The sequence below is a fragment of the Acartia tonsa genome, chromosome 1, assembly GCF_053477335.1.
Source record: "Acartia tonsa isolate MP-2025a chromosome 1, ASM5347733v1, whole genome shotgun sequence".
NCBI classification, from domain to species: Eukaryota; Metazoa; Arthropoda; class Copepoda; order Calanoida; family Acartiidae; genus Acartia; species Acartia tonsa.
In genome coordinates this window covers 32,930,132-32,944,350 of record NC_137260.1, presented here as the reverse complement: position 1 = coordinate 32,944,350, position 14,219 = coordinate 32,930,132, and the positions used below count along the sequence as shown (strand labels likewise).

Here is a 14,219-nt window from a genome sequence, read left to right as displayed (position 1 = left end):
TGAACTTGGTCGATAAAACCACATCATGTTTTTCATGTATTTTCAAAAGTTTCTGTCATGCATACTTTAAATTAGGTTAGGTTAAGTGAAGGTTAAGGAGTGCCCCTTAGAGTTATGGATAGAGCCCCTACCTCCCTCAGGGGCTAAAACACGCAGAAACTTTTGAAAACTCTAGGGATTTCAAAGCTTTAGGATTCACTTTATATGCTCTCCCCCCTCCATGGACCTAAACGGATGGAAGCAGGAGATCAAAAAAGATTACCTCAACAGATGAACGGCAGTGACTGCAGAATATTCATATGTAATTGTATATTCAAGGAAAATTTGTCATGGAGGGCTAACATTCTTATTCTTGATGATGAGATTAAGCAACTATTGACAGAATATGATAAGAAACTCAAGCATTATTATATCAGTTTTTGCTTTTTTTACTATAAGCCATGCTAAAATAATTGCCAGAGATTAGTTCCATGATCATTTTTGAGATGTACAAGCAGAAATAAAGCTTTATACATACTTTAGATATTTTATCTAAATCATAGACTACTTGTAAATTATATGTTAAATTTTGAATAAAATTTATTGGAAATCACAAAGAGTGGATAGCTGTAGTACTTTGAAAAATATTTAAGATTATTTAAATATTTATCTTATCTACAAATTTAAAATAAAAAAATTTTTTATGCCACCTAGCAATAAAATTCTGAACTACATAACTATGCTTTTCCAAATTATATTTGTTGTGTTATTATTTTGTATTTCTTGACAACTTCTTGCCTCTAATTGCAAAACACATTGGAGGGAAGTGGCGAATTAGGTAATGTAAATAAGAAGCTTTCCTAAAATAATGGTTCATTAAGTACTGCAATACCTATACATAAAAACAACTAATCTCCGAATATTAACAATTTACAAACTTTTGTAGGTTGAATTATTATAATATAAATCGGAAAATATGTTAAATTCATCTTTTTATATTTTTTGTCATGATGCTTTGTTTGATAAACTATTGGCATACTATGCTTTACTTGATAAAATATTGGCATACTATGTTTTACTTGGGGGAATATTGGCATACTCTACTTGACTAGGGGGAATATTGGCACGCTCTGTTTTACTTGTTGCCATTGGCACACGCAGCTTGACTTGATCCGGATATGTCATTGTCCTTACACTATACTAGGAAATAAATTTTTACACGACTTAATTTACGTGAGAAAAGCTTTATCTTAAGAAATGAGATTTTTTACAGCAGACTTTTTATATGAACGAAATGAAAAAATCATGCACTTTCTGCACATATGTGTACACACAGTACAACACTAGGTCATGTTGGAAACATAACGAACGTAATTTTGTATTGCTATTTGTCTTGTTTTATTTTTATATAATTTATTTCGAGGTAAACATGAAACATTATGTATTTTTAAATGTTTATAATAGATACTAATTAAAGAATATAAATCATGTAATTTTGAAGTATAAGGTATTATTTTTTTGTTTTAATAGAAACTCAAAAAAAAATGATTTTGTTAACTTAAATTCATAAAGTGATTTTTATTATTTTATAAATGCTTCCAATAGATAAAGCATATTTATTATTAATGCACAGATAAAACATAGATGTGAAACAACAATATGAAGGCAGTACTTCATGTGATGGACTTGATTTGAGTAAAAGTTTAAAGGACAGATCAACAATGACTCTAATGTTGAAAGTAGAAAATTTCAGTTTAAAGGGCAAATATAGGTTAAATATGATATTAGCTCAAAGAAAACGTGCCATTTCATAGATTATGAATAACTTTTGACATATTAAATTGTATAAGTCTGTTTATAGCCTAAAACCTGGATATCTGGACATAATTTTATGTAAAAAGTGTGGTTTCCTAAGAACTCCAAACACCCTAGCATCACACAAGGCTTCGTCTGAAGGTTGAATTAAAATGCTTTTGTTCATTGACCGTCGTAGTACAAAGGAAACCCGAGGAAACAATGGATCTTGTATTTTATCTTCCTTAACAATATTCCCCAGCAAAAAAGTATTTGAATTTTACTTTTAAAAAAAACCTTGACAGGAGAAATTTTATTTCATGTAAGCATGAAAAATATATGGTAAAATTGTTATAATTAATCTTTAGGGGACAAAAATAATAGGTAAACAATAAACATTGTTTCTTTTTTTCTTATTTTATTTCTGGAGAAAATTTTGCATCTGATGAGTGCGTGTTTGTGTGTGTTGACGCATTGTCCATAGGGCAAATATATCATATATTATTATTAGGGTTGGGCCGGATATCCGGCCATTTTCAATATCCAGCCGGATACCGGATATTGAAACTAACCAGCCGGATATCTGGCACTATAATCTTTTATAATTTACAACAAAAATGTCTGTAATTTTCTTATTATTAAAGCTAGAAGAACAATTTTTTCTTAATATGTTTATCTTTATGTAAATTTCATATTAGAAATCTCAAAACATAAATTTTGGCGGTGGCAGCAGTACTTTGCAGCTCCCAGCTTCAAACCGACGGTTAGCAGGTAAACAGCAACGAATTTTAATGAAATTGTAATATGTCATGAAGGTATATAAAATAGCCTAAGTTTAAAATTTAAAGTCTTCAAGTCAAAAATTGCGGTCACAGGAACCGTTTAAAGATTTCTTGAGACCTGGAGGTTCAGGACTTGCAGGATTATACCTGGAACCTGAAAACGACTTGAACACCTTTATTTCATATGAGGATGTACGACTATAGGATATTTTTGTATTAGATAACATGAAATGCTTTGTTTAAGTAAAAAAATATTTTTACTTTTATAGCCCTCTACCTACCTTTCATACACGGAAAATGGAATAGAAATAACAGAGGGGGGGATTGGGCAGGCGTTCAACGCCACCTCCCTGCCCATCTTCCAACCTTTAGGGGTAATATAACAGATTGAGGGTAGTAATAGTTCATTAGATTAATTGCTAAGAAGAAAGATCATTTAATAGTTACTTAATTTTTAAGTTTAAACCTTTATTTTATATAATAAAACACCAGTTTATGAAGAAATTTTTTTTGCTACTTTAATTTCTGGTAATTTGGCTGGTTATCCGGCCTGATATTCGGTAATTTAGCCGGATATCCGGCATTTAAAATCAGCCGGATATCCGGTATCTGGCCAAAAAAGTATCCGGCCCAACCCTAATTATTATATAAATATATTATATTCATCATGAATAAGATCTTAGTAGAGAAAATAAATTTTAAAACATAATATTTATCCTCATGATGCACTCTAAAGCAAAATGTTTTAACGCTTTAAATAAAGTAGTTTATAATTTAAAAAAATAAACATTTAAATTATCATTTAAGATGCGTGCCAATGTAATAATCAATTAAACTTAAGAAAAAATAGTCAAAAAAAAGTCTTATAAAGGATAAAAAAGCCGATTTTGTTGGTAATCTCACTTATTAAATGTCGAGTTTTCCACTAAAATTGCAATATCTACTTAAGGATATTTTTGAATTTTTAAATTTGGCATAAATACTCTAAAAGTATAGAATTGCATCTAAATTTTGAGCCCATATCATATTCAACCTATATTCGCCCTTTAATTCAACCAATGACACGTTGTAAATGCTCTTTCAACCCCCTAGCTATGTGCATTATCTCTCTTTAGTAATCTCTCTACTAAGAAAGTCGACCCTTCATTTTCAATTTGATTTTTAAAAGTATTAGGGGAAGGGTTTTTTTCATGGGGCTATTTCTCTTGGGATGATTGAGCTATCATCCTTCGCTGAAAATGAGAACTATATCGGTTCAGTCAAGATCCTACCACAGTGCCTTCAAAGGTCCTTTATCTTTAGTGTCAGAACCTAAATTGGGACATAGTGCATTTCATTACCCTAGGTTATGTAACTTTATTTCACTTTTCAATAAAATCTAAAATGCAGCGGTTTTTGAGAAAATTAAATTTGAAAATTTCAAGTTCAATTTTCACCCACTTGGAGTTACCGCATAATCATGACAAGAAAAGCAAAGATTATTTATTTAACATTTTGAACAACTTTGCTTTTATAAAGTTCTTCATAAAACCACTCCTGAAGTGAGTTAATTAATGGCCATTTTTATCAATTGCTTTGCTAAGGTCACGGAAATTCAGCCTTAAATAAATCATATATAAAGAGGTTTTATGACTGACTTTATAAAAGCAAAGTTGTTCAAAATTTTAAATAAATAATCTTTGCTTTTCTTGTCATGATTATGCGGTAACTCCTAGTGGCTGAAAATTGAACTTGAAATTTTTAAATCTAATTTTCTCAAAAACCGCTGCATTTTAGATTTTATTGAAAAGTAAAATGAAGTTACCTAACATAGGGTAATGAAATGCACTATGTCCCAATTTAGGTTCTGACACTAAAGTCATAGCACCTTCGAAGGCACTGTGCCTACAGATATCCTGTTTCCAGATATTTATTCTGCACTGCTTTCATAAAGTTTTGGGGGCAAATAATATTATCGTCTTTCCACCAAAAATTTAAAAAACTTTAGTTGGAAATAGGTAGTAAAGACAAACAGTTAGATAAAAAAAGAATGACAACATCCATAAAAGCGAAGCCGTAGGAAAAGCGAGTGTCAGAACTGAATTATCAGAATATAAATGTATAAAATTCGAAACAAAATTATAAGTAGAATGTAGATTTGTTGAAAAATTGCTTAAATACAGGATAATGTTTAAGGACATACTTACATTTTTTTGACTTGATTATTGTAATGGACAAATATTGATTGTGACACAGTTGAGAGCTTAACACTGAAACCATGGAGTAACGATTACTAAGATGAATAAAAGGGGCGAAGATTCAAGATAAGGGGCGAAGCTAGTTGAGAGACTGATTTTCTTTGAGACCATGGAGAAAAGATATGAAGATAAGGCATGTGGTTTTAACCAACTTGTGTGTGTAGGCACATTGTCTTCGAGTAACGACTAAGAGGAGAACTTGTGAAAGTGTAAGACAGAAAAACCCAAAATACAGTCTACAGAATGCCTTCAATCTACTCCACATAGCCACCCAAATAGTTCAAATATATACATTTTAATTCTTAAATCTACAACTTCTCTCTACTAGTTCCTCTTTGAAGGATTGTCTACATTTTATTCCTTAAACCTATTCTTCTCTTTACTAGTTCCTCTATGAAAAATTATCTTACAAAAAGACAACGTAATTTTATATTGAAGTTTTCTATCCTAAGCAATGAAAATCTTTCAGTTTTCATTGTACTAAAAAAAATGTCTAACTTTTTTGTTATTGAAGCTGGAGGCTTCAAATTTTGGGTATTGTGTCTACTCGTGGCAGTCTTTCAGCAGTTAAAGCGGTGTATTTCTTGCAGGGTTCCTTTAAAATGGACGGAATACTGGCAAAGATAATACATTGCTAAGCTTTATAAATCTTACCTAACTACTACAGGAATCACCATACCAAGTTTGAAATCCATAGGACAATTATAACATGTCAAATTAACAAGAAAAGCTAACGTACGGACCGACCCTAATTATAGGAAAGCTTCGCTTTAAAAAAAGAATTTAATAGAATATTTTATAATGAATACTTTATTTTCTCCTAGAAGCACACATGAATACACATGAAAATGCAAAAAAATGTAAATAAAAAAGTAATTACAATATTTTTCAATATATTTATAAAAACAGTTCAATTCTAGTGTGGAAAAATATCTTTTTGACCAAAATTCTAAAATGAAACACTGCACAGGTGTAAAAAAACATGCATTATTAATTTAAAAAATAGTCTAACAGCCAAAAGATTCTCACTCGAATTCTTCATATTTCATTTCGATAATTAATTTTTATCAATCCAAGAAAATACAAGTTGACTTTACTTTCCAGAAAAAAAAGACGGTCCTATTTAAATCATGTACGACAATTTTCTTATTAAAGATATTTCTTGATAAACTGCAGGTTTTTTTGTAGCTAACATTAGCCCTTATTTACTTACAAAAAGGTTGAAACTAAATATATTTCTGTCCCTGCGATATACATGAATCTAAATTTTTCAATACAATTATTTTTTTCTTGCAAGTTTTAACAATAAATTCACAGAACAGATATAATAAGCACATTACATTGTGTATAAAAGTATAATATTTTAAATTTCACAACCATAGATATTACATTATGTTTTTTATATTGAAAATATACAAAGTTTCATCTTTCAAAAGATGTTGATATCAAGAAGGAAATTTGAAGAAAATTTCATTTCTTCAATTTAAAAAGGTACTTGCAGATTAACAACTGACAACACAGTGAAAAAAACCTACAGAAAAACAGCATTCCTAATTTACACACGTTTACATTAGCCGTGTATTTCCTATAATTTGTCAACTTAGACTGTGTGGCCAACTGTTGAGCAGTGAGAGGATTTAAAACTTGGAGAAAAAATATCGACTAAATCCAAAAATTGTAGAACAATGTACTGGCAAGAGTTAACTATTAATAATTCATAATTTTTTGAAATCAATTAAAAGGAAAGTAATTATAATTTCAAAAATATTCGTAAAAAAATTAATCTCTGATAAAAATATATATAAAATTTAAGATTATCTGTCGTCGTGCTGACCAAACCTATATTTCTTATCTCCCCTTCCCCTCTCTTCAGCGCTCTCTCTTCTCTTCTTTCTCTCCTCCTCTACCCCTTCCTTTCTCCTTCCCTCTTCCTTCCTCCTCTGGGCTTCTTTGAGACGGTCATTCTCCACCTTGCTGGCTTCAGGTACACGCATTGAACTTCCTACAAATGTTTAAAATACAAAGTGTTTTTATTGATGGTAACAAAAATTAAGCTTTATTTCACCCTCTTGCCAGTGACAGAAATCAATAATCAATAGCTAAGTTTCTTTATTGGCTTGGAACATTTTGTATTGAAAACTGATAAATATTTTTTTTCTGATACAAACTGCCGAGCCAATTAATTTCTTTCAATGGTAAGTGGGTTAAATTAAGCAATACTTTTGTTCCTTTAAATAAAACTGACTGTATTTCCTTGAATGTCAAGCATAATTTTAGTAGCAAAGCTTCTCTAAAACTACCCATTTTCCATTTGCACAACCATTTCACATCTATGGTTTTTTAAAGTCACGTACCTGAAGATCTCTTAAAATATTTTGTGTTTCTTTATAAAAATGATCTTTTTACTGAGTCTTATATAAAAAACAACTTAAAAAAACGTCATCGATAAAGAACTATAGAATTTTTTTTAGGTTAACATAAATTTTTATCGTCCTAATACTGTTTTTAACTTAAAATTCACAACCTTTACTGATTTTTAGCGCAACCTACTCCTCCATTTTTAAAATTCTATTCTCCCCTTACTGGAAATATCATGTTCTGATAAAGTTATTTACCTAAAGCTCTCTGTAATAATCTTCTAGCTGGACCAGTACAAGAGACAGGACGAGGCTTGTATGGTAATAATTCTTCCAGTAACACTTGAGCTTTTAGTTTGGACTGAAGGTATATATGTTAATATTGTATTTTTAAAAGAATATACCTAGTAAAAGGTAATTTTAATTTTAAGGTCTAAAACCAGTTAAATTCAGTCGGAATTGGGGCACTATTAGAAAAGGATTCTTGCAGAAGTATAATAAGAAAAATAAAGCTTTCTTAAATGTTGTAATCTTTACTAGTTAAGACGTTTCTTTCTAATAATAGATTAAATATTTGAAACATATGCCTGTGGAGTAGCCATATTGAGAGGTCTAGTGGAAATAATAGGATGTCTGACTGCGAGCGCTTCTGCCGCCACTTCAGAACTACTGAATACGCCCAGAGCGTGGGTGTCATCCACCCACTTTATATCCCATCTAAATTTTTAGATCATTTATGAATTGAAAAAAAAAACAAGAAGATAAGTAGATTGTTATCTTACAAACAGTCATAAGAAAAATTCAGAAAAACCAGAAATTCTTCTAAAATTTTAATTCATTTTTATACATATGACAGCAAGTAAAAAACTAACAGAGTTAACTAGCAAAACAAATAGGCTAAAATGTTAGATCGTTCAAATTCATATTATATATACTGCTGAAGTGCAAAATTCTATGGATTTATCTCATCCCTATACATAAGGACACAAGTCAAAACAACATTACAGTAAAAGAATAGAGGTGGCATGAGCTATATGTAACTTTGTCCACTGGGCGGGGACCCTGTCCCGATTTTATCTTGGGTCTTTATAGTCAACTAATAGCGTTGGAAGCAGAGTCCCTAAAAGAACAGAAGGCAATTTTCTAGCAGAATAAAAGGGTCTCACTCTCCACCATTTGGACCACGTAATTATCTGGATTATACATCTATATCTATACATTTATTAATACAACAATATCTATAATACAAAGTAGAACGATGTCTGTCTGTCCGTCTGTCCGTCTGTCTGTCTGTCTGTCCCTTAAGATCTCGGTATCCACTGAACCGATCGGATTCTACTCTTCAGGGTATATACCTATTGGTCCTGTGCTGGTTTTAAGCTATTTTCTTGGGGGTTGGGACGCCCCCAACCCCCCTAAAACAAAAAATCCCCCCCATTTTTTTTTTTTTTTTTGCTTAAGATTTCATTGGTCCTTTAACGAATTTCGCCCTAATTTTTTTATCACCCCTTGGGGCAAAGCCCCTAGAGGCTAGGGGCGAAGCCGCTAGTAAAATATAAGTTTACAAACCTGGAAGTGAAAGCCTGGAAAGCATTGACAAGATCTGTTGTCTTGTACGTGGAAGGAAAGTTATACAGCTCTAGCCAAAACAAACAATTGACAATACCTACTTTTTAGCATTTTTAGTAATGTAGCTACGCTATAACTAGAGTATGTTCGTCCGACCGACTGAAAACTAGTTTAATTAAAAGTGGATTAATTTTTATCATTCTTATTGTTGGACACAAATATCCGTGTTTCTTTAAAACTAACTTAAATAAATTCAATGCATGTCAAAATACATGACTATTAATATTGTCAAATGATTATCCCTATAACATGACCAAATTGATCAATATTAATAGAAGAATCACTGGTTTGAAAAGAGAGGTAGTCAACAAGAGGTTCTTCTATTTGTACTCCGCCAACTGCTTCCGTTATTTCAGAAACAATCTGAACAATATTATTATCATTACAGGAATGGATAGAGAACAGACGTTGATATATTGACAGAGGAAAATTTGTCGCCAATTAATCTTCCAAATATGGACCTCTTTCGTACCAGTAAGTCAATTTTGTTTGCTTCTTCCTTAGTAACTAGGCAAAGCTGATAGCTGACTTTGGGCTATTTAATGTATTACAAAAAAAACCCGCTAATTGTGTTAATGATACCTCTAAAAGAGATCAATACTGAAATGTCTAAATATATTCCAAATGTGAGGCACTGTTAGCTTCAGGGACGAGAATTTAAAAAAAAATATATTTTTACAAAAAATGATGTTTCGATCATTGCGCAGGACCGGTTTGTATCCAACGGAAGTTCTAAACTCTCAAGGCAAAACTATTAATACCGAGTATGGAAAATGATTTACCTGGTTAGTAACATCAAGAGTATTCTCTTTTTCATCAGTATCTTGAGCAGCAGGTGTGTCATTACAAGATTTTTTATCTGATGTTAGTTCACATTCTTTGGTAGATTTACTTTCACATGATTTCTTTGTCGATGTTCTAATTACCTCCTTCAGTTCAGATTAAAGGTAAAGTAAATGGGAAAAAAAGATGAATAAGACAGTGTATGAAATGTGAAATTACCCTAAAACAAAGCTGAGATTGGTTGTAACTCAATAAAACCAGCTATATCCCCTCCCTCCCTAAAACTGTTTACAGTTTAACTATTATCCTGGGAAAATATCCAACAAAATAAATTAGCCAGTGCACCATTGAGAGACTGAGACGAACTCACGCTAACATATCGCTAATTCGCTGCAAAAAAAATTCGATTTTCATATAGAATTGTTTTAAGGGATAGGTACTTCAGTAGTCTAGAATATTCCACAATGTCTACAAAACATTTGTTTTTCTTTAATCCCTTCCTTTTTTAGTTTTGTTGGAGACTCTTGTGATGTAGGGGAGGTAGGATTGCTGGAGGGGGTGGTTAACCTTCCTCTTGGAGGAACATACACAGCTTGAGCTGGCCGCTTGGCTTTCCTGCAAAATCAAATGAAGAGTGAAGACATTAATTTATTTTTGCTATAATCAAAATAAAGTAAAGTTAAATACAAATGACTTTTAAAAAATCAAATGAGAGATTCTTAAATTTGTAGGATAATTACCGTTTAATGGCTTCAGCATTGCTTGCCTGCTCCTTGGCTGTTAGACTCTTATCAGAGTCAGATGTTTCATTCTCTGCTGTCATGTCAGTATAATTATCACTTGTTAAGTCTATAGTAGAAATATTTGAGTCACCAGTTAAAGAACCACTAAGAGTGTTAGTATTATTATCACAAGAAGTGATATTATCAGTATCACTCTTTATATCTTTGTCTTCAGGTAAAATTTCTCTGTCACTTGAGTCTAGAAATGAACAGTCTACGAATTTTATTTATACTATGTATCCAAGTAAAATCAAAAAATAATTTGAAAGATTAAAACATTTCCTGGAAATATATAATATTAATATTTTTAACACAGTGTAATATTTTGGGAGTAGGATGAAATACCTACCAACTGAAAATAAAACAAGATCCTAAAGAATCGTTAAAATATTTCTTTTCAGAATTGAAAAGACGGGTATAGTAACCTTTCTCCTATTTCTAGCCCATGCGGGGGCTCTAACCCTGAGGGGCCAATTGCCTAACCCTGTGGTACAATCACCTAACCCAATATAACCTAACCTAACCTAAAATAACCTATAAAAAGCCATTTTAAAAATACCACGAATCGTGCCTTAAGGGGCGTTGCCACGAAAGGGACTATTCCGGAAAAGACAATCAATAGGAAGGTAAAAATTTAAAACAATTCGTAGAGTTGCCTGTGCCGTTTTTATCACAGGATGGTGGTGGTTTGTTCTTTATCTCTGTTACTGATGAATTATCTTCATCTACTTTTACTAGAGAACTTTTATCTGTTTCTTCGTTAGCGTCTTCAATGTTTGGTGCTTGTTCTTTATCTTGGGTTGGGGAGTTATTTTGTGATGGCTCTTCTGATGTTTCTCGTGAGCTATTTGCCTAAAAAAGAATTTACATTTGCCGCAATTTCAGGTTTTAAAAACTTAATCTATAATACAGTGTAGAATGATGTCTGTCTGTCTGTCCCTTAAGATCTCGGTAACCACTGAACCGATCGGATTCTACTCTTCAGGGAATATACCTACTGGTCCTGTGGTGGTTTTAGGCTATTTTCTTGGGGGGTGGGACACCCTCAACCCCCCATAAAACAAAAAATCCATTTTTTTATGAAATAGTGGTGGAGTGGGGGATCTCTAGGTAATAAAAGATGTAATTATACCTCTTCAAGCAAAGTCCCTAGAGGCTAGGGGCGCAGCCGCTAGTTTACAATATTATGTTACATATTTCTAAATGGTTACTTTGTAAATTTCCTGACAATGTAATGTCAGGTTTAACAATTAAGGTGAGTTAGGGGGAGGGGGGGGGGGGTCAGTTTCTATATACACCCAGAGTATTTGTTAAAGTAACACCCAACAACCGACCCTCCTTTATTTACATAACCTTTGTTTGTAGGTCCTAACTATACTAATAACAAGTGCTAACCTTAGCAGCAATGAATAGATACCATTATTCAGCCTATATCAACAACTAAATTAATACGGAAAAAAATCACGAAACCAATAAATTTTTTCATTTGTCGTTGGGGGGCAACACATCGTAAATTTGACGACCTCTCCATTTGCCCCCACAATATTATTACAGATTTCTTTCGCTTGTTGGTTATACCTTATATTGACCATTATTAACATGACTAGCCTAGACTAAAAATTATGCTACATACCTATCCAATCCATTTAAAATTGTAAATGTACAATAAAGCTCATTTTACTTACTTGTTGACTTATTTGATTAAGAAGATGTAGTTGGAAAGCAATAACCGTCCTCCTATGAATTCCTTCGCCCACAGAAAATGTTGTAAATTGGGGGAATCCAGTTTCAACAACCTAATACAAAGGTTAGATTTAAATTTTTGCTACTTTAATGGTTATGCTGTCGTGTTCTAAACCTTCAGCAGACATCAGAACAGCATTCCTTTCTGGTTCTTACACTGTTTCTCTTCCAAAACTTTAGAAATCCTGAAGGAATCTAACTCAACTTTACATGATATCATACAGGAAGCTGTCTGTTGTTAGTATGATATTGCTTTATTGCTTATGGACTTACTGTCCTACTGTATAAACAAAATAGTTGTTTTGCCGCTAGCATCTAGGAGAGTGCGCGGGGGATAAGAAAACCACTGTAAGGCATTTATAAAACTTCTCTGAAAAGATGCAACCCATTCATACCAATAATTTCCAAGATCTTTTCTTCATAACAAAAATCCTTACTACTTCATAAATAGGATAATTGAAACTGGTTACCTTGTGAATAAGAAATCTGTGATAGTTACTAACAGGTGGAAAAATAAGAACTCTTGCTACACTATCACTTCTCACCCTAAATTGAAAAGAAGATAACTTTTATCATCTTTCTTCCATTCACTAACATTTATTGTCATTAGGTGAAAAAAAACAATTATGTAAAGCTTTAAATCATCCAGGCAATTTTTTTATCTTCATACCACCATTCTATAATTTAAATGTGTGGATCAGAACCCTAAGACGAACTAAGGAACGTTTGAACAAAAGGTTACAATTAACTAATATCATGATGATTTCTAATTCTAACTAGTATGAAAAATTTTCAATACATTTTTCTCCAAATTATTTCGTCTAAATAGGATTTAATGAACTGTACTTGATATACAAAAGTTAGACTAGAGAAAAGCCCACAATAGAGCTAACTCCATGAAAGCAAACTTGCTAAGAAACCTTACTTAAAATAATCTTAGTTTATTCTGGACAGGATTATATTGTGAAGAATATAGACCAAACCTGAAGCTCTCAATATCTCCAGTAATATTATCCACGAAGAGAGCATCTTTTAAACTAATGTTCTCTCCCTCAAAATTCATCTCAATGACAACATTATCATTTCTGAAACAATCAAATACCTTAACTTGTAAACTTTTATTTATCAATAATAAAAACAATATTTCTAATCTATATTTTGTATATCAAAACATTGATTCCAATTTTATAAAAAAAAGAAATAAGGGTTTCCGAATCTATTATAGTTTTATTTTTAAGCTTTTAAATAAAAAAGTATAAATTAAGGTAAAATCTTGAATTAAAAAACAAACAATTTATTTTAGCTAGGTAACAAAAATTAATTTCTTCTGTATTGTTTAAATATATTTGTAAATCATTTGTTGTGGATCGGTTACAACCTGTTGAAAAAATGCATTAACTTTTTTTCTCAATCATCAAATATTGAACATTTGTTTTACCTATCCCCAAAAGATACAAAGCTAGTTTGGCAGATGTTTTAATTTCCCATTTACTATTTTTCTTGGGAGGTAAGACCTACCCTTACCCATAGCACCCATATATAAAACCCCCCCCGTAGAACTAACAGAAATTTCCGAACAGAAAAATCAATCGGTCCTGCAGTTAGCGAGATCTTTTGAACCACAGGCATTGAATCCTATATATTTTGATTGAAGAATATTACGCACTAATCCAGGGGCGTCCAAGCTTTTTATTTTGGGGGGGGTAAAAATTTTATAGGGGGGGGTAAAATGGCGCGCGAAGCGCGCCGCAAATTTCTTTTAACCCCCCCAAAATTTTTACCCCGGGGGTAAAATTTACTTGGGGGGGGGGGGGGGTAATTACCCCCCCTGAAATCTGTTGGCAGGGGTAAATTTAGTTTACCCCCCCCCCAAAATTTACCCCCGGGGTAAAATTTTTGGGGGGGGTAATTTAAATTTTATTAAATATATAGTATTAAAAATGCGCGCGAGGCGCGCGAAAATTTTTTTTATTAGAGATTTTTTATTTTGGGGGGGGGTATTTACCCCCCCAAAATTGTTTGGGGGGGGGGGGGGTAAATACTAGGGTGGGTCGATTTTGGACATTTTTTTTCTGAGGCCAAAGCGGGGATCTGCACTCAATTTTTATAGATATAAGACACTTCTGGATGATT

The 14,219-nt window shown here is 32.3% G+C and overlaps 1 protein-coding gene across 1 annotated transcript; it reads right to left on the bottom strand.

Moving 5' to 3' along the window:
• Positions 1-5,586: 5,586 nt before the first annotated feature.
• LOC145330625 (uncharacterized) lies at positions 5,587-13,402 on the bottom strand. The gene is made up of 12 exons (XM_080175299.1): positions 13,070-13,402; positions 12,557-12,632; positions 12,029-12,139; positions 11,000-11,195; positions 10,302-10,542; positions 10,065-10,176; positions 9,561-9,710; positions 9,024-9,141; positions 8,719-8,791; positions 7,737-7,866; positions 7,408-7,510; positions 5,587-6,794 (listed from the first exon to the last, which is right to left on the bottom strand). The coding sequence occupies exons 1-12, from the start codon at positions 13,147-13,149 to the stop codon at positions 6,607-6,609; spliced, it is 1,578 nt and encodes a 525-aa protein (XP_080031425.1). The 5' UTR covers positions 13,150-13,402; the 3' UTR covers positions 5,587-6,606.
• Between the last annotated feature and the right edge of the window lie 817 nt (positions 13,403-14,219).